This window comes from Phoca vitulina, unplaced genomic scaffold (genome assembly GCF_004348235.1).
Source record: "Phoca vitulina isolate PV1807 unplaced genomic scaffold, GSC_HSeal_1.0 scaffold2, whole genome shotgun sequence".
Taxonomy (NCBI): Eukaryota; Metazoa; Chordata; class Mammalia; order Carnivora; family Phocidae; genus Phoca; species Phoca vitulina.
This window is the reverse complement of record NW_022589705.1, coordinates 52,170,379-52,191,338: the sequence shown is the minus strand read 5'-3', so window position 1 is coordinate 52,191,338 and position 20,960 is coordinate 52,170,379. Positions and strand designations below refer to the sequence as shown.

Here is a 20,960-nt window from a genome sequence, read left to right as displayed (position 1 = left end):
TCACCACAGAAAAGAATGGAGATTGTGTCCTAAAATGAAAACAAAAATGCAGATAAATGAACTTTACATGAACACATGAGCTCAACTGGTACCTAATTGTGTTCAAGTAGTAGGACCCCAGGATCAGTGGTGGATTTCTGAAAGCTTTTCTGGATTTCAAAGCTATATGAGTGAATTTATGTGTTTTAATTATCTAGGTTTGTTTTATTCTTGTTATGTAGAATGTTTGCAGTTTTCTCATTTGTATCAACTCACACATTTTTGAAATTTTATAATTCAGTATAGTTTTGGTTATAGATTAAAGTTCACTGACTAATCTTTTTAGCATGTTCAACTGCTCCATGAGAGATACACAGAACTTGATGGCTTCCAAGTGTGGTTCAAACATCCAAAGCACTTGAGATTAGCACCATGTGAAGAAATTTTAAAATATTGTACTGCAATTAATTTTAAATAACTTAGCACTGCATATGTCAAGGAGAAAGCCATGATAGGATCCAAATGGAAACTCCTGAAAGTGAAATGATTCAGTACATTTAAATCATTTTATCTATCATAAAGACATAGAAGCAAAACATATATGATTATTTCTACTTGCAAAAGGCTTGGGTGAATTGGTAGAGAATCATATCATTTGAGCTTTATTAGGATACTATGGGAAGTCTGAGAACCATTTTTTGGTTGGGCTAATGATAACTCCCCGTATTCTTGCATATTTGTTATAGGTTCAGAAACCAAGTTATTAGGGAAAAGTTATTGTCAGTGTGTAAAGATTATATAGGGGCACCTGGGTGGCTCAGTCGGTTAAGTATCTGCCTTCAGTTCAGGTCATGATCTCAGGGTCCTGGGATGGAGCCCCCTGTCAGGCTCCCTTCTCAGCAGGGAGCCTACTTCTGCCTCTCCCTCTGCCCCTCCCCCTGGCTCATGTGCTTGTGCTCTCTCTCTCTCAGATAAATAAATAGAATCTTTTTTGAATGTAAGGGTAGAAGCTTTAAAAAAAAAGATTATGTATATGTATATATATATTATATGTAGAGGAAGTATATCTGAAATATTTTTTAACAAATATTGTTTTAAATCCTAGGACCTCGCACCTAGACTACATTCTTTAAGGATACCTTAGTCAGTAGCTCCTAAAACACAATGCTTTCTGGTGCTCTGGGTGACATGGTGGATCAAGGTTTAAAGAGAAAACATTGCTTATGGCCTTCTGTGGTCAGGATTGACCAAGTCACTGAAGATAAACATTTGTGACTCTTAGTGGGCTATTTGTGGTCATTTATAAAGAAGAGACAGTCTTTGACTTATAATGATTACTGCACTCATGTTTTTTCTAATTGCACTTATAATTGGCAGTAAATAAGAAAATATCATCCAGTCCCTTTTGATGGGATAGGGTCCCAGGCTTAAATGTAGCCAAAAGACCAACCACTGGATTGCTCATGATCTATTTCAAATTAGAATTTCTAGGGCTGCAAAGAATCTTTACAGGATACCTAACATGCCCCTCATTCCGGTCCAGAAAACAGGTCTTCTGACCTCTGTAGGGTCTTCCCTTACCACATGGAGTATACCACCATCCTGTCCTGCAGTCACCCCAAAGCCAAAGAATCCACCCGAAATATCTGTCGACATCTCCTATGATGGGCCCTGTTGTATTTCATGACCCTAAGAGAGCTATTTTTTCACTTTTTGATTTCCATTCCATTTCAACAAACATCTTTTAGTACCTATATGTTCCAGATACTGTGCTATCTGGCAATAAAAATAATGAGGCAGGAAATAAAAGGAGGTAGTCAGTGCGATTCTTTCACTAGTTTATATACTTTCGAAAACCTGCTTCCGTGCAGTGTACAGTTAGAGAATTATTGCTCTTATAATTTACAAGGCATTTAAAATCACGCCACTCGGTCCTCATAATCTTGAAACTCGGGCGTTTAGAAGATGAGAAGCAACGGGGCTTACCCAGCGTCCAAGAGAGGCCTCAGACCCAGGCTTGCTAATACTTTTGCCTCCTTGGCTTGTACCTCAGCTGCCTCTGTTAGAACTGTCCTTTCTGTTCAAAGGGAGGAAAGCGGGCCTGATTAGGAATACCATTCGGCACTCTCTATGAAATTGTTCCTGTGGGGAAAATCGGATTCAAAAAAACTATTTTGGTATTTTCCACCATGCCCAACCATGCCAAGTATACAGAAACAGCTTCCCATTTCTCTTAAAAGGCCTCTGCCTCAGCCTCCCGTAGCTCCCTAGAAAAGCAGATCCCGGCCACTACCACCAACAGTTAGCATCCAGGCTCCTGTAAATTTTGTTACGAGGCTACAGTTAGTGGTCCTGATTCCTGCTAACGGAGAATAAAAGCAATTAGGCGTGTGCACAATCACGTGCTGCTGTACGTTGATTTCACCAGGAGATGGGACTCAATCAAGAGGCGATGCCACCGAATCTTGATTGTATTATTAGCCGCATAGACTGAGAGCTCCCTGGGAACAGAGACCTTACCTTTTAAACTTTTGTGTCTCTAGGTAGACAGGGTGAGAGGCACACGGTAGGGGCATTAATGAATACAATGACTTCATGAATGGAATGGGTAGGCCCAAGGTCAAGGAATTAAAAAGGAAGCAGTTACTGTTCCGGGAGAATGTTCCAGGGTCATTTTCCCCTTTGGTTAGGAGTAGTGGTGCGAACACTTGCTAACACTGCAGAAACCCAGACTTGTCCAAAATCCCTAGTTCTATTCCTCACCAGGGGTGCAATTCATACCACACTGACAGACGGTCCTGTTTTCTCAAATGCTTCAGGATAAAGACCAAAAAGAAACAAACAAAAAACCCCAAACGTCCTGGTTCACCCAGCCGCAGGATCTTTAGCCTCCTCATGAAGGTGCCTGCATTTTTTAGGCAAATTGTTACCATGCCATTCTCACTCCTGTTCTTTTACAGAATTATTTGCTGGTGATGGATGTGACAGGGGTCCGTTTGTTTGATTTTGGAGGGTTCGGTTGTATAGTCAGTCGATTCCGATCTCTTCCACTTGTGTTTTCTCTGGGCCCCTTGTCCCTCCCCTCTTAATCCCCTATCTTCCTTTTTGCCTTTCCAAGCAGGAAACTGTCACACAGCACACCCCACACCCCACCACCTTGTCATCCCAAATTCCGTGGGAGCCTGAGCTCTGGGGGTCTTCTTGAGGCCTTAACCTTACTTTTAGACAGTTGTCATTATCTTTGTCTAAAGGTCATAGCTAAATTGAATAAAAGGAAAGCTGTGTTTTCCTGTCGATGCACAAAGGCGGTATTGACTTCCCTAATCCAGTTTGCTGAGGGGTGAGAGAATTAAATTAGATATCTAAGCACAGAAATTGAGAGCCTTTGAAAACAAAGATAAGGAGACAAGACTGTATTTTCCCTTTTCCTGGGAGCTCTGGACGCAAGATTTTACAGGTATGTCACCTGATCCGTGGTCTGCATCGATCAAAACTGTGCCAATGCATATTTAATTAGCAAGGGGACCCTGGATGCATTATAGCCATCATCCCTATATTGAATGGACTGTCAGACTTTCTGCACACTTCTCCACCCCCACCCTCCCCTCCAGCCATGCTCCCTCCCTTGCCTCCTTGTTTGGGAAGCTTCTGCATTTTGTCTGAGCAGCTAAAAAGTTTCTTTGTTTTTAGCTGCTGATGCATACAGCACCACTGAGGAGAATACAAACAAGTAGAGTCCTAAAGTGTTTATTTTGTCTAGGAAGAAAAGCTAAACCAATTCGATTCCTCTGGTAAGGTTTTTCAAACCCTGTAGAAAACCAACAAGAAAAACGAAAAGAAAAGAAATACACTGTTCAATTCTTCATGTATAGATTTTTTTAAAAAAAGAGTTAGTTATATTAGGATTAAAAAAAAAAAAGGAGGATCCCAGGATAAACAATAATAGGATTAAAGAATACTTTTTTATTGTAATAGAAAAGTATTTTCTTTTTAAAAAAATCAGTTTTTTGATGGTTAGGTAGGGCATATTAGCAATTTTTTAAATTTATCAGTCCAATTTGCATGATCAAATTCACCATTCTGTCCCGAGTCTATCATGCCCTTAGGAGATCCAATGAATGTAGAAAAGTTATTTAAGATAGAAGGTGGGCAAAAAGTTAAGAGTTCTATGAATTTTTTTTTTTTTTTTTTTAAGTTTCAAAGGTTTCATGGGAAATTCTACTGGTGGGGATTCTTAAAGTTACAGGAGGTTTGGAGTTTTGCCTCAGACAGGTTATTTCATGGGATTATGGTCACCGTTCATTTTCACACAGGTTACAAAGCCCAAATACCCAGACAGAGTGTTGTCTGATAAACAGATGTAATGTACCAAGTCTGCTTAGAATAAAGAGCAACAGACTGTGAGCACATGTTTAGGACTCATTTAAACTAATCAGCATAGTCTAGCTCATAGTTCTGTCTCTAGTCTACTTTTGAGGTAGCTTCTTGCTGGTAAAGTAACAAGGAATTTTTTTTTCCCTGCTACAATTTGCTGCAGAGACTCATGGGAAATTCATTTGCATACATCTTGTTACAAAGACTGACTACTTCCTGGCTTAGACAAAGTGTTGCCTGATAAACAGACTTAACACACAAATGTCTGTCTGGAATAAACAACGGCAAGCTGAGATTTACATTTCCATTATCAGAGATAATCTCTTTCCCAGTATATGGGAATTAAGAACCTTTTCTTTTAAACCAGGTCCATGATGCTGATGTTTTATACCAGAATCACATCATGGGTGAGTTGGGTCTGATTTAAAAAAGAAACAAAAAACCTAATTTGGATGGAGAGATTCATATTGCCATGGTAAATGTACATTTTTGGGGGGAGGGGAGACCTTACAGTTTTAAAACCAGGTTTCCTTGTATTATTTTAGTTGATCTCCGCAACAATCCTGTTAAGTTAGGCAAGATGGTAATTAGTGTCCCCATTTTACAGATGAGGAAACTAAGATCCAGACCAGTTAAATTATATAGTTGAGATTTTCTAACACCTTTTTTATTTGTCATTTCATGCTTCTTTCAGTAGTAAAAAAAATGAATGCAAGAAAAGCTAATACTTAGTGTACATCCTGAGCTTAAATAGCATGGTTTCCCTTAACAGAAGTCATTTTGTTATTGTAATAAATTTCTTTATAGATATTCGGATACAAGAAAATAATGCATATAGACTGTAACTCAACCATGCATCATTTTCATTTGACACACTTGTTTTTATAACATGAAAGTATATAGGGAAATTTTCTATTTTAAGTTGTGTAGATGACTATATGAGTAATCTTCAAGTATATATTCTTCTGTTTAAGAACTCCACCAACTTACTGTTCCAATTAATTTCGTTTGTGAAAAAAGTGACTAAAAAGGGGATGTGATGGCTTTTTAAGCAGGTCTTTGTTTACACATGAGTGGGTGGGTGACCAGGTTGACTCAGTCAGTAACTTTGGAGTTCTGAATTGATCAACACGTTACCATCACATTTCCTGTTGTGGGAAAAACAAAACTCAAAATGATTACCTGAATACTATATTTTAGTCACAGACCCTTGTTGAAGAAAATGTAAGAAATTATAAATATAGCATCGTGCTTGCAGATCATTGACTTCATGTAGAACTTCATTGAAAAAGCTGATCATTACTTGAAATCAGCCTCATGCAAAGACTGAAGGTTTAAGATTGAGTCATTTTGTCACTACTTTCGGAGTGACTGAATTTGTCATTTTTAAAGCTTAGAAATGATCCCCCCTCACTGTCATAACACAATAGTTACGCCATTTTATTTTTTTTCTCAACGTGTTAAAACTATATCATTCCACAACCTCCTCATGCACATAGAAAAATAACACATTTATGAGTAGGTGATAAGACGGTTGACTCACTCTTCAACCTAAACGGTCTCATCATCATACACAGTCCCGACTAAACAGATGGGCTCTGAATACCAGCACTAACGCCAAAAACTCTAATTCCTGCAAATTTAATATTTCACAAATTCTTCTTAAGGAAGACATTTAAAAAAATTTTTTTTTCAAGAAAAAAAAAATGGTAGTAACCTAGATCATGTAACACTCTTAAATATGCCCTGAAAATGCGATCCAGGGGAATGGCTAAGAGGTAGATCTCCCCAGCAGCTGGGGGAGCCCTGCCACGTCACTGCTGCATGAACACAGCCTTCCCCCTCCGTCTGAGCCTGGATGAGAGGAGAGGCAGAGCCACGTGTGCACGCTAGCCTAATTCTTTTGGACCGAGGGCTTTTCCTCTGCTCCATCTCCCCATCTCCCTTCTGGTGAAGGACTTGCTTGGCAGGCTTCGGTTACTGCGGTTACCACTCGCACGTGTGCGTGTGCGCGCACACACACACACACACACACACACACACGCAAACACTCCCTTCCAGCTTACTGGGAAAGTTGTAGCAATCAAAGTTTGTATTTTAAATCCAATCAAGATAACACTTGCCATTTAAAGGCCCGTGGAGTGTTTCCATTTTTAAAGCTAAGAAAACTTTGATGGTGTGACTCACCTCATGATTTATCTGTGTTAAAATCTAGGTTCTTGTATGTTAATTTTTCATTAAGTGGGTCACAACTGTGTACATTAATTGACATTAAATATTGGTTTGGTTATTCACTGGGCTTAAAGGATTTTATCTATTCTCTGGAAAGCTAATAATAATTGAGTATATTTAGTGGCCCCAGATTGAATGATGGTATTATAAATCTCTGTTTGTTCTTCACCAGACCATGATGGATAATGTTAGATTTAGCTGATGGTGTTGTATTCATCAGTGTTCTCACGTGTAAGCTACGAACTGTAGGTACACATGTACAACTAGACACTGACATTCTGCATTCGCGGACAAAGGTTTTTCAAATAATTTCCTCACACCTCAGTCTTTAAGGTCATGGTGATACTGGGGAAAAAATAGATAATAGCCTTAAATATTAAAAATCTCAGAATATTTCTTTTGTAACTGTAGCTGTAATGACTAGTAAACAAATGTGACTATCCTAACCATTTGCCCTTCCAGATTTCTTTACTATCATAACACGTTGTGGTGCTGGAGGGTCACAGTGGAGTAATTCTAAACCTTACGCTAGCAATCAGAAGGAGAACTGTTTTTCCATCATAACATCATGGATGTCGGAAAAAAATGAATCTTGGTGTGTTTTGGCCTCTTTTGCGAAGAACTCTGTCTTCCTGAACCATAAGAAACGAAACTTACCTGAATCTTGAATATCTTTAAAGGCTACAATTGTGGAGTGTAACTGTTAATTAGATTCAGAGTGTAATCACCCTTAGTCCTTATTTTCTTTTCTTCCAGAAATGCTCCTAACTCTTCACTTACTTGCAGCAGAGTACTCATTCCTGTCCTTGCCTTTTCTTCTCACATCACAAACAACTTGAAACTCTTTTAGGTGGAATTTTCACTTTCTTTCTTTCATTTGACTAACTCATTTATGTTCCTGGATGCCTCTGGCTTTTTCATATCACCTTTACATTTGGGAGACTTAGAACTGGACACGGAAGTTTAACAGAGACTTTTAAAACTTCATTTTTGGCCAAATCATAATGCAGGGAGGGAGGTTGAAACTTGGGCTGAATTATTTTTCCCGTGGAACCAGAATTTGTCTTTTTAGGGTCCGTAGACTTTTGTTGATATCATGATAACTGAATAGGAATTACATTGGTTTGTGTCAGGGTGGGGGAAGGGTTCTTCACCATATCACCTCTGTTCTTCCTTTATCAATTGTTCACAACAGCAGTTGTTGGGATTTTGAGGCACCCCTCAGGTATCAGAATATGGCAGATTTCTCTCAGCTTTGTATTTTTTGAATGTGCGAAAATGTCGTCCATCGTTTTAGACTGCACGTTTCTGGGGGGCCTCCTCTGTGTCAGACGCCATCCTCAGCCCTTGTTATTCCGAGGAGCCTCTTGCGGTGTGTCGGCCAGGGGATCACGGGAGGTGATCGTGCGCAACTGCTAAACACTGAGCAAGATTTCCCACCCAACGAACCAGAGGGATATGCCTGTCTTTCCCTTGCCAGGCCCCACGAAGGGGAACATCAAGCAGGAATAAAGGCCTTTTTTGCCCTCCTTCCTCATTTTGTGAGTCTCAGTCCCTATTAGGTATGACTTTAGTATGTTTTTTAATCGCGGGCAGTGGCCCAGTGTTAGAAAGCTGAAGGACAAGTTCATCTTATTGAAAATTCATCTCGTTTGAGTTCAGCAGTTAGTGAATCAGTCCTTCGTTGGGCCAGGCACCCTTGGAAGGTACTGGAGACAAGAGTGAGAAAAGAACTCTTTTCTTATGGAACTCAGATTCTCATAGGAGATCATTTAAGATCCCCTTAGTATAAATCACACCATAAGAGATGGCTGTACAGTGAAGGGACTGGAGAGGAGAAAGCCGAGCACAGGGAAAATTTAGCAACATTCCACCTTTGCTTCATGTCTAAAGAACATAAACTCCATGGAAGTGATGTCTATATTTTTTGCCTGCTCGGTTTTAACCTAATGACATGTTTTTGTCATTCTTCCCCTTCCCAGAGGGAGTGTTCTCTGAAAGTCCCGTGCTGAAGGGGAGCAGAACTGAGGTTGGGGCAACTGAATGCGTGGATAAGTAGCAAATCCAGCACAAGGCTTTTGTTCCTGCATTGCACAAGCTTATGGAAGCAGAGACTGATATGTAGGCATTAGGATTTATTTTATTCCTTTCCGCAGTGATTATATTGATAGTGAAATATCTTTGTCTGAGCACTCCAGCAATATAGTTGTAGGCGCCATAAAAATGCATAGATAGCTGGCTGCCCGTTCAAGTAAGAGGCCTCAATCCAGCCTCCTATATGCAAACCCTGTCTATTTTAGGTTTAAATTTCTGCTCATAAATTTTTTAAAAACCAAAAGAAACATTGCTTTTCAAGGTTAGGTTGAAGTCTAAGATTCCTTAAACCAAAAGCAAGTCCCTAGATGGGAAAAAAAAAAAAAAAATTGATGACCCTAATGTACTTCCTCACAGGAGCATTTCCAACTCCATCATTTAAACACACTTTAAATAATATTCTCTTCGTTGTAATATACAGATCTTCTGGCTTTCAACCAGGGAACCAGAGGAAGTCATGCCAGATATAAGGTAGAAGCTATGAGATATGGCATCCAATTCCATGCAGTTGGGTCTGTTTTCTGGGGCCTCTAATTCTTTCAGGCGGCAATCAACTGACCCTGTGATGATTGTCAAAGAAAGTAAGCTATGAAGTTAACCTAGGCTTCTGGCAGGTCTCTACCAAGTATAAAAGAGAAAAGTTAAGTTAATTGTTAACCTTCATGATAGTGTTTCAACGTACATGCTTAAGAAAGCAATTGTTCACATATCAATTATGTATGGGTAGAAATTAATTTGCAATTCTGGTCATCTGGTTGACTCCATACTTAACAGCGTCGGTGACCGTTTGCCACAGCAGGGAACATGTCCATGCATCCTCAGCATAGAACATAGCCCCGGGACAGGGTAGTTCTGTTCCTTGTTGGTTCAAAAAAGAAACGGCATTAAACAGCCCAGGGTTGAAAGTAACTACGGAAATTTTTAGATCATTTAAATTTTCTTGTAGATCTTTGGCTCTGCCTATCCCTTACCAGGATAGTGTGTTTTAGTATGCTGTCCTCCGTGGATAGCAGTGTCTCCAGCTTTTGAATAAAACTGGAGAAATTAAATTCTGTTTTCAGTTTGGCTAGATGCCCCCCACCCCAGTGTGTGTATCTGAGCTTTCAGAAGAGTGCTGCAGCCCCTTTCGTACCAACTCTGAGTCTGTTTTTGCCTCTCAGTCATTTGCTGTTTATTTGCTTCTCTTTCTGTGGCTTGGAATTTTAAACTTCCTTTGAACACACCTACGGCCATCTTCTGTTGCTGTTCATGTCTTCTATAATCATGTTATGTTTCCGTAAAGGTAGGGTGGTGAACCAAGTGTAAAAGAAGTCAAAAGAACAAAGAAGTCCACTTATATATTATTAAAAACATCGTTTTGATCTCATTAACCTTCTTGCCTTAATATTCGTGGATAAATATCAGAAAAGTAATTGGCTTTTGTATATTTAGATTGAGATGAAAAATGTTTTTCCATTTGTTCATGAAGAAGTGATTAATCCTGAAGATATTATACCTAGAAGAAGAACATCAGCTAAGCTATCATATTTCCACCAGCTAGGTTTACTGGTATTACAGCAACATAAATGTTCTATTTGGCAGAATTTTATGTATCCTTTTTGGGATGTCATCAGGAAGAATTTTAACTTTCCCTAAAACAAAATTAAGTATTTTTTAAAATTTTAATTATAAATATTAACGGTTTAAAATTTTCTAGGACAAAAATAATAAAAGTATGCCTTTCTCCTAAAACATGTTGAAATACTTCTCAGACTATTTAATTTGTAAGTTTTAATGGCAAAATTATAGGATCTTTCTATAGAGAAAGAGAAGGTAGTCATTCCATATTTTTTTATTGCTCTAAAAGTAATATTAATTTATCGAGTTAAAATTTAAAATATGGACCAATATGAATTTGCATTTCCCCCAATTTTCAGTGCAGGCTCCATATTTGATTTCGGGGATCATTCTGAAGGATTTCTCTCAAGTTTTTTTGAGCTATCATGCTTTTGTTTGTGTTTTCACTATGGTGATCGTTACAAAATGATAAAAGCTATCACTTTGCCAGACCTAAATAAAAATTCACTTTTCACATCTTTTGTTATTTGCACTTTTGGATCAGCATAGAATATTTGCTGTAGTCACCAGGTTAAGATCATCTGAAAACTTAAAGATAGATATTTTCCTTATAGTACTTCCCTATAATTAAAATCCTCATTTGCTTAAAAGCAGAGAGCCTTTCTTAAAGTAATAAATTAGCATTTCTCGACCTAGGGTCACTAGGAGTGCTACTTGTTTTTGCAATATCTCCAAGAAAGAGAATAATAATGCTATAACTCTGTTGAAATAGAAGTAATATTTTCAGTTTAATCACAGTTAAGTGTCATGACCTTTTGATCTTGCACTGAACTTCTTGCTGAAATGTGGTCAAATTTTAGCCAATTCTAACCCTGTGAAGCCAAGGTAAAGTTATTAGCCAGACTTTCCACAGATGTAGAGGTTTTTCTAAAAAATATTTCTGTTTGTTTGTTTTTAAACAATGTTATATACTGTTTCAAGTCTCAGAATATGTTTTACAGCAGGAAAATTTACCCTTGAAATATTTTGCCCGATTTTTGTCTCCTCCCTCCAAAAATGTCTAAGTATGTTTACTTCTAATTCTGTGAGATTCTTTTGCTCTAACTTAATTTGATCTCATTTTTAAAATTAAATGTTATTTCATCAAAAATGATCCCATTTAGAAATCAACTGAATTAAATTTTTTTTTTTTTTAGTTTGGAAATAATTGTATTTTTTTAAGTAAAAAATAAATGGAATTCAACGCAGGTGTGCAGGAACCTGTTTTTGCAAACAAGTCCTCTTAGCAGCTCCCAAAGGCATCGGTACAAGAGGAAAATCATACTCGTAAAGTGGAGGAAACCTGTCCCTTTTCAGAAAGATGCCTTTGAGTGATCCTGTGATTTCAAGTGAATGCGCTGGGGTATTAGGACTCCCGTATTTAGTGGCGTTAGTCTGCATAGTATGTTGCTGTAGTAGAGAGCTAAATATCAACAGAACTTGTTACTGTTGTTTGGGTTGCTTTTATATACCAGCTTCAAAATATGTTTTGACACTTTATTATGTTCTGAATCAAGCTTCAGATGTGTGTAATGAAGGATGAAGTCTTTATCAGACTCTAGTGTATAAATAATGAAGAAGAGCAGTTTGGAAATGGTTTCTCTGTAAGAGAAGGGTTTCTGAAGAGTTTCCAGTTTTGATCTGGCGCAAGCCGGACGCCGCTGGAGGCACACCCAGAACGGAGCGTCCTCTCTCGAAAGGCACAGGCTGCTCCTGCCACTGCTTTTCTCCCCCTTTCTTATCTTCCTCCCGCCCCCGCTTTTTTTTTTCTCATTCATCTTGTCATTCCTATAATGTTCTCATTCCTAGTTTACATGCTGAACCTTTTGAGAAAGTCTGGCACCTCTGATCCACTTTCCCTCACAGACCCTGTAATTTTTGGCTGTATTTTTATGTTTTTCAGATTCAAGTCAATCTGAAAGTCCCAGCCAGCCAAGTGACGCTGACATTAAGGACCAGCCAGAAAATGGTAAGTTTAGTTGGGGGACTCTAACTGCTGCTTTTAGAGTCCAGCGGTAGCCAGGAGCCAACCAAGTACAAGGATTTTGGGGTCTTTCCCATGGGCAGCTCACAGTAGGAACAACTTTGATGACTCAAGGAGGTCTCTGGATCATTCGAGCAGCCCCAAGCCTTCCTCCATCCCGCTCCCAAACACCATCCGGGTACTCATGAGAACCCCAGTTCCCAAGAACATTGATGACTGTGAGAGGTAGGGTTGATTTCAGAACCTTCTACAGCACAAGCGAGGAGCCGCCGCCTCTCTGTTTCATTTTTAGTTCCTTCTAAGGTGGCAAATGCCCCGCGACCTTCTTCACTGGTGATTTAAGGTCATTGACTGACAAATATTTTTGTAGCCGTTCAGAGCTCAACCCTTTCCTAAGTGCTTTCAGAAAATGATCTCTGCCTTTGAAGATTTTCCACTTTAAATTGTCTGAAGTAAAATAGTAAGGGTACGTGACAGTATTAAATTCCTAAATTGTGTAATTATATAAATTTTCTGTTGCAGAAACTTGATTAGCATAGAGTACACTCTTTATATACAAATATAATAGTACCCAGTAAAGTACTAGATCCGTGGTATGTGCTCCAAGTACAAAACAGATTGTTGTAAGTTGGAATTTAAGATGGAGTAAAACTATCAGTTTCAGTAAAAACTGAAAAGTGAACTGGCAGTCCCTATCATATACTAAACATTGTACTATGTACTTTCCCAGATATCATCTCATAAAATTCCAAAATGCTCTTCCTCAGTGATATAACTAAAGGCCCTAATGGGGAGACTTGACCTTGACGGGCCTGTGAAGGGCATATGGCATCACGGCGTTTGTGTTCCAATTCTGCCTCTGCTATTTCTTACCTTTGTAACATTGAACAGGTTATTTAACCTCTCAAGGCATAAAGTTATTCCTCATCTTTAAAATAGTACGGTAATAATATATAATAAGAGCCTACCTGTTGAAGAGCTAAATAAGATGCACATATTCATATAGCTTGTAAAAAATTGTTAGCTCTTCAATATTACTCATTACTTTTCTTGTCAGTATCATCCTTTACCATATTGGTTTTTCATCTACTTAGAATGACCTCATTCCTTGGGTCCCTCTTTTGTTGTGCTATACATTTTTCCACTTTGATCTCCGTCTGATCTTTTGGAATAGATAAGGTAAACTGAATTATGTCAGAATTGTGGGATGGAGGATTTTTGCCACATTAGATATCCTCTCACTACAGAATTTGTTTCATTTCCCAAGCCTGGGACATTCTTGATATCATTGCTGGATTCTGACATTAAATATGGACTCTCTGGCTATCCCCCTTCTTATTCTCGTGTTTTAGTGGTATTTTCCTTATCAAAGTTGTCTCTTCAAAGCAAGCATAAGAAAAGAGAGACCCCTGAAGTCTTGTCTTTAGTGTCATAAATAGCTACATCTTATTATTTGTTGACATTTTTAAAGGGATAATTATACTTTAGTTTCATCCTTTATTTCCACCTGACTTATAGGTGATACCTTAAGTGTTTCATTTTTCAATCATACTTATATATAATCCGCCTGAAGTTGTGTCCAGAGATACTCATTTTATTCTCATTTCATTTTTAAAAATTGGTGGGCTGTATGGGTATGTGGTTCATGTATTTAGGGCTGGCCATCCCTCTAGCAGGCCTGCGATTCATCTGTCTTCATAAAATGGCCGACAAGCTGTTCACATGCAAATATAAATTGAGAGCATGAGAGGCCTGGCATGCCTTTCTGGAGCTGCCTGTAATACCGATATTGTGCATTTCCCATTCCAAAAAGCAACCAGGATCGAGCCTGGATTTTTCGGCCAAAGGCACAAAGATACTAGCCAAGTTCACTTGAACCCCAGATCACTTGGTGCTACCTCAAGGATTCACGATACTATTTTGGGGCTGAGATCGGGGGCGGGTAGGATCATGTGAGTTCAAAGAACGTATTAATATCTGGGGGAGAAAGTAGTAAGTTCCTATGTTTCAAATGTCTATTTATTTCAAAGAAAAAGAAGTAGAGGCCGCTTTGTCTTGGATGCCTCCGATGGAAACAGCCTAGGGACACAACAGGCTGCTCAGTTTCCTCTACCTGCCTTTTGTCAGTCTCAGATGCAGTGATTGGAGGAAACGTGATTTTACCCCTTTTCTAAAGACACATAATCCCTAAAGGAAAATAAGTGAAGAGTTCAGGACCAGGTATTTACGTGCATTAGAGAACTTTTTAGTGTCCATTTGACCAAGAGTGATTTTTTTTCATTACCCAGGTTATGGACGATGAGTTCCTAAAAGGTTTTTGTTTGTTTCATTGTTGTTTTTAAAAAGGCAACTCTCATAAATGTAGCAACCGAACTCTAAGAACACTTGGAATCTTGGTGGGTGAAGAAGTGACAGGCTCTGGTCTGCAAATAAAATGGGAACGCATTACATCTTCTTCATGTATATATGCGAGGGGAAATCGTATTCTTTTTATCCTAGCTCTTGAGGAGAAAGGTAATGGGAAACGAATGGTATTTTCCTAGTAAACCATGGAGAATGAACAGACAAATGGTAACATGCCGTTTCATCCAAAACCATAAACTAGGCCATGTAACTTTACCTAAAGTGGATGCAGCTGTTTCTTCCCTGTCCAACTAGTCTGTTTTTTTCTGTGGAATTTTTGCTTTCTTTTCTTGTACTCCCTTAAGACTTAACTGTAAAAGAAAACAAATCTTTGTCCAATTAGAGTATTAGATGGGAATTTTGAAGGAGTTATTTGAAGCCCAGAGATAAAATACCAGAATCTCTGAAACTCAAAATTGGTATAATATAATGATTAAAAACTCTGCCTCTAGAGTCAGACAGACCCAAGTTCAGATGAAATAATGGCTGGATGACTTTGAATAAACTACTGCCCCAATCTCAGTTTTCTTATCAGTAAAATAAGAATAGTAAAAGAACATACTTCGTATTAAAAGGGAGAATATGGAGACAAACCATAAGAGACTCTTAATCTCAGGAAACAAACTGAGGGTTACTGGAGTGGTGGGGGGTGGGAGGGATGGGGTGGCTGGGTGATGGACACTGGGGACGGTATGTGCTATGGTGAGCGCTGTGAATTGTGTAAGACTGATGAGTCACAGACCTGTACGCCTGAAACAAATATAATACATTATATGTTAATGAAAAAAAATTTTTTTAAATAAAAATTTTTTTAAAAAGGGAGCATTTGTACATGAAATAGCATCATGTTTGGTTCATAGTAAGGACTCAAAGAAAAGTAGCCATTATTACTCTTAGTTGAAGCTCCTATCTGTAAAGAGCATACGTATTGGAGAGGCCAAAAGCTGGGAGATTTGGAATGGAAGGGGGATAGTGTCAGAAGGGAACCAAGACTTTCAGAGCGGTACCCTTCTGTAGGTACCTACTCTGTTCTGAAATGTCAGATGTGAGTCTCCTCAGATCTGTCCATAATCCGCACAGTGCCACATCTGTTTCATTATGTAGACTGTTCCTCACATTCTGTTCACCTCCTAGGAGTTGACTACCACAGAAGTGATTCAGAGTTGCCAGAACCTTCAGAATGAGCATTCCCAGAGAAGGTGATTCTGGAAAGAAGGGGCCCCACCTAGATGGCTTTAATTTTAGCTGAGTCTTTCCTTGGCACCAACCACATAGAATCTGGCTTATTAAAAACTATAAGCTGATTAAGGGTCGGGCTCATGACCAATTCCTTTTAAAACAATCTTGCAGAGCATATAGCTCTGTGCCTTGAACTTAGCAGGTACCTGGTATTTATTTGCTTAATGAATAGAATTAATAAGTAGATGAATATGTTCTCATTATCCCCAAATATTTTGCAAGTGTCTGCTCACTGTTGATTTACCAAGAGGTTTTTAAAGAAACAAATATCAAAAATAAAAAAAAAAACTGGAGATGCAAAAAATCTAATTTGGGTGTGGGGGAGAATTGCACATGGACACGTGGACATACATGCACAGATAAGACTGATAGTGCTGGGAAGCCAAAGCCAGAAGCTATACTAATGTCCACGGTAGATCAAGTTGTACCTCTGCCCCTCCCACATGAGCAGGTGTGAGCGAAGACATGAGATAACCATCATGTTAGCTTATGCTTGTTTACCACAGGCCATGAAATTCTGACAGAGTTCTCAGCTCTGACTGGAATCATGCATTTAATTCTTCTGCATATTGCTGAAACCCCCTTTCTGGCTTTTCAAGAGACTCTGAAGGTGATAAGCCTTATTTGTTGGACTTTGACTTAGAACATCTACTCAAACCACCTTCATGAATTCCCGAGAGGTACTTGAGCTACTGATAACAGTTTTTATGGGACAGAATGTTTGAAATGACTGCTCGGTATTTACGGGACCTGTGAACAGTCCCCTAAAGCTTGTGTTCTGTGGTGCATCAGATCAGTCATTAATGAGGGAAAAGCTCATGTGATAACCCTCCTACTTAATTCAAGTCACACTTCTGTAGGGCCACACCGAGTCCATGTCTGAGGGAATAGCATCGTCCAGCATTGGCGCTCTGAAAGCCCCCTCCCCGCTGGGACTCGCTGTGAAAACACCCTTCACTGAAAAAAAGAAAATATGGGATTCCCTCGCCAGAAAAAGAAAAGCTGTGTTCACATGTTTTTGCCCCCTCTGTTTACTCTCTCTCATCACCTGCACCGACTACTGTGAAAAGCCTCATCTTCATGGTTTTTAAAATGTGATATTTATAACAGGAAAGCAGAGTTGGTATTTGGATTATTTCCTTTAGGCTTAATCGTGTTTGTTCTTCCTCATTTATCTGGTGGTCGCCCATATGTTGGTGGCGTAAACCCTCAGATGGGCCTTTACAATCAGTGGAAAGCCATTAATCATGATGCTTGCCCCAGATTTTGAAAATTTCCAGCTCTACCTGCCAATTTGAAAATCACCCTGGAGAATTGTTTGAGTGTGGCTCTCCTGGTCAGGGATATCGTTTGTGTCATTTCCATCTTGTATCGCTACACTAATACTGTTGCTAAACGTTGCTAGACGAAAAAGGAATGTACTCCAACCACAATCACATCTCCTTAGTCATCCATTAACTCATTTCTGTGAGTATTTTGAATATTTCAATACTTATGAAATAATTTTCAAAGCTACTGACTTGCTGACTTAGGATTTATGTGTGGGATCCACTTTGTAATTTGGGGGGGAGATAAGAGAACTGTCAATTTCTACTTCTCTTATGGATAAACACTGTTTTATCTGATAATATGCTCTTAACACCTTGGAGGCCCTATGCTTTAACTTTTTTTCACTACGTCCTCCAATATATGGGAGGTATATTGTAGTGTTACAATATTAATACATAGCATAAAGGCAGAATAAAGTTCGTAATTCCAAACCCTAAGAATTGTCTCTTTCTTACTGCTGGTTGGACTGCCCATTTTAAGAACCATTTTGATTAATGTGTCATTTTAGTTGGGTCATTTTAGGAATTTTGGAGGCAATACAGCCTTATAATTTGCACTTTCCTGGGAAAGCAGGAGCACTCTAGCACCATTGACTTGTAAATACAATTTATCAATATTTCATAATTTGCATGAGTTTCTTTGACAATTACCTAGCAAGAGTTATTCTCGGTGTTCATTCAAAAAACACTGCAGGGACAGACACAGCAGAGTGACCACCAGAATAGCAGCAATAATAGTAATGATCAACATTCTAAACCATGTAAAGGTCCCAAATTAGGGAGACGTTCAAACCTAAATGCCTTCTGGCTTCCAAATCTGTATAATTAAATTCTACCTGATGAATTTTCAGCAGTGCGATGGAGCTGGTCTCTCTCCTTTAAGAGACTAGAGAACCAGAGTTTGGTTTGATTTAAAAATGTCATTCTGAGACCAGGTGAATTGTGCTTTCTTAAATATTGTTCGCAGATGTGACCCATCATTATTTGCAGAGGCTCTTTAGAAATGCCTCCAGACAAAGGAAATTCTTGGATCTTGCCTTTTGAAAGATGAGGTACCAGGTGAGGCTGCAGGCTCCCCCACCCTCGGCCCCCCGCATGCATCCTGCAGTGTAGACTAGGTTGAGCTTTACCACAGGACCCAGTGTCATTAAGGAGCTCTTTCAACTGAAAAATAGGGAGGAAATTTGTAGTCATTCTTAAAAAGTAGTTTTACTTCACACATTATGGGTATTTTATTGTCTACATACAGAGGATAACTAGCTGAATAGACTTTAAGTGGTTGGCTAGTGGCCAAAATAGGGAGTGTTTTAGACCCACGTTCCCTGATGTCTAAATTCTCAAATAGACTGGATGGGTGGTCTAGTGCAGACATCTTCCCTCCTCCACCTCCCCTCCCCCCCCATCCCTCACACACAAATAGTTACAGAGGAAAGAAGAAGTAAAGGGATTTCTTTCTGGTCCTCAAAATTATTTGTGCCTGTAACTCTTGTCCCAGGAGACACGACCATTTGAGTGCCTATTAGATCTCACATTCTAAGTAGAAAGGCATTTTTAAGCGTTGATTTATAATTTATTTGGGATTGTGTAAATCTGTCCATAGATCTTGATTCCAAAAATGTGAAGCAATACAATTCATGTAGTATTGGAATTGGGCTCAGAAAAAAAAGCAAATGGGGAGCCGTCATCAAATCACAGTGTGGTAGAAGGTACACCTGGTGTTTGCAGCTCCATCTGCTATTGTTCAGTTTTCCCTGTGATTGAGCCCGAAAAACTCTGATAGGACCCTTTGACAGAGAAGGACCCTAGAAGGACCTGCAGGGTACTTTTAATGGTCACTTTCGCATACCTCTCCATCAATTAAAAATCAGCTCGGTGAGCTATCGGGGAGGCTACTTCGGGTCAGGAATAGTGTATGAGCTTTCCTTGCCACAAATAATAGGATCTGATTTGACACTCGAGTGTGAATTTGTTGATTTAAAGCCTGTACATTGTTTTTTGAGAAGGAATTATCCTTTTGTGGATAATATTAGAAAACTGAATGTAATATAAATAATTTATTTGGGGATTTGGAGTCACTAATCCAGATTGATTAGTTGTCTGCCACAGAAATGCATGTGGCCACAAGGATTTTTGGCACCTTTTCTCCCTGCAGCTTCCCCATTCTTTTTCTCTTCTTCAGGTTTTACTCAGCTCCAGGCAACTCTGTTCCCTTGGCATTAGCTTGTCGTTAAGGAAATCCACTGGGATAGCTCAACTAGAGGTGGGGGGAGGGGTAATATTTACTGCAGATTACTCTGCCCCATCTCAGTTGTTCGCTTCTGTACTTGGTTGATTTTCACCCAAAGGGAACAAGGGAGTCTCCTATGCCTTATCTGCAGGCATCATATGGTGCATATAGAAAGAGAGAAGCGGAAAGGATGTTGAGGCAAGGCCCAGCCAAGTAGGAATAGGCTTCCAACAATCTCTCCATGAAGGAATGTCAGTGTTTTCTAAGATCTCTGTAGGCATTTTGCAACTAGAGAGCTTCTCAGCAAGCAGTTTTTGTAAACTCAAGAGATGAGCAAGGAGAAGCCAAATCACAGCTTCCGAATAGGTCAGATTAGCAGAGGAGAGTTGCCACGACAAGCCCGACACTGAGCATCTGTTAAGAGAAAATCAGTTGTCCAAGCCACTTATAGACTCTGTACCTCAGTTTTCTCATAAGTAATTCGACAGATAGTTTAAGAATCTGCTGGGTACATTTGGACAATGTACTGGATGCATTGAGGGAATACAGCAATGGATCGGACATCCTGTTCTGGAGGACTCGATAGTCTAGTGAGGGGGGAAAGGTTTAATTCATCCATCCATTCAACAAATATTTATCTAGTGCATCTTAAGAACCGGGAACTGCACTGAGCAAAACAAAGAAAACCTTACCTTCTGGTGGGAGGAGACAGACAATGAACTAACTAATACATACATAATGTGCCCAGTGATATTAAATACTACAAAGAAAAACAGGGACAGATAAGGGGATAAGCAGTGGAGGACATGGGTGCTATCTTACATAGCATGGTCAGGGAAGGCCTTTCTGATCTGTTGACATTTGAGTTCAGACCTGAAGAGGGTGAAGAAGAGAACTATGCAGACATTACAGACTTTGATTCTATAAATAGAGATGAGTAAGGCTTTGAGGGAAGTTGGGGGAGTAGTAACAGGGTCAGTGTGGCTTAAGGGGCATGAATGAAGGAGAGAGCAATTGGAGATGGGGATAGCAGGAAACGAAATTGTATCGGACGTTCTAGGCCGAGGAAAGGACTTGGCAAAACCCTTGGTAAGCTATGATATGCTCTACAGAGGAATGCACATACCAAATCCATTCACTTCTTGATATAATAAATATATCCCAAGCCCCTATGATCTGTGAGATACTTAATGTTTAGTGACGAGCAAGGCAAGCATAGAGTCTAGCGTGGAGTTGTAGACAAAGGCCTGATTTGTAACATTGCCAAAGAGAGAGGCTCTCTCATCTACCATGGCAACATCCTTTAGTATCCCCAAAGGTTTTTCCTTATGCATGTAATACTAAAAGCTGAGTTACTTACATGGGATACTTGACTTCACATACCCACTCATGCAAACGATTCCTTTTTCATTTAATGGAAATCTCAATCTGTGGGCTTCCAGCTTATCCCTTATCTCATGACACCATTTAGATCATAAGCCCCCAGGTCTCAAGTACATTTACC

The 20,960-nt window shown here is 39.3% G+C and overlaps 1 protein-coding gene across 5 annotated transcripts in view; it reads left to right on the top strand.

Moving 5' to 3' along the window:
* NFIA (nuclear factor I A) overlaps positions 1–20,960 on the top strand; it is a 562,687-nt gene that overhangs the window by 373,671 nt on the left and 168,056 nt on the right. For all 5 annotated transcript variants that reach the window (XM_032427631.1, XM_032427635.1, XM_032427651.1 and 2 more), the window contains exon 3: positions 12,179–12,244. In XM_032427631.1, the coding sequence (XP_032283522.1) occupies positions 12,179–12,244 (66 nt within the window). The remainder of the gene's footprint in view (positions 1–12,178; positions 12,245–20,960) is intronic.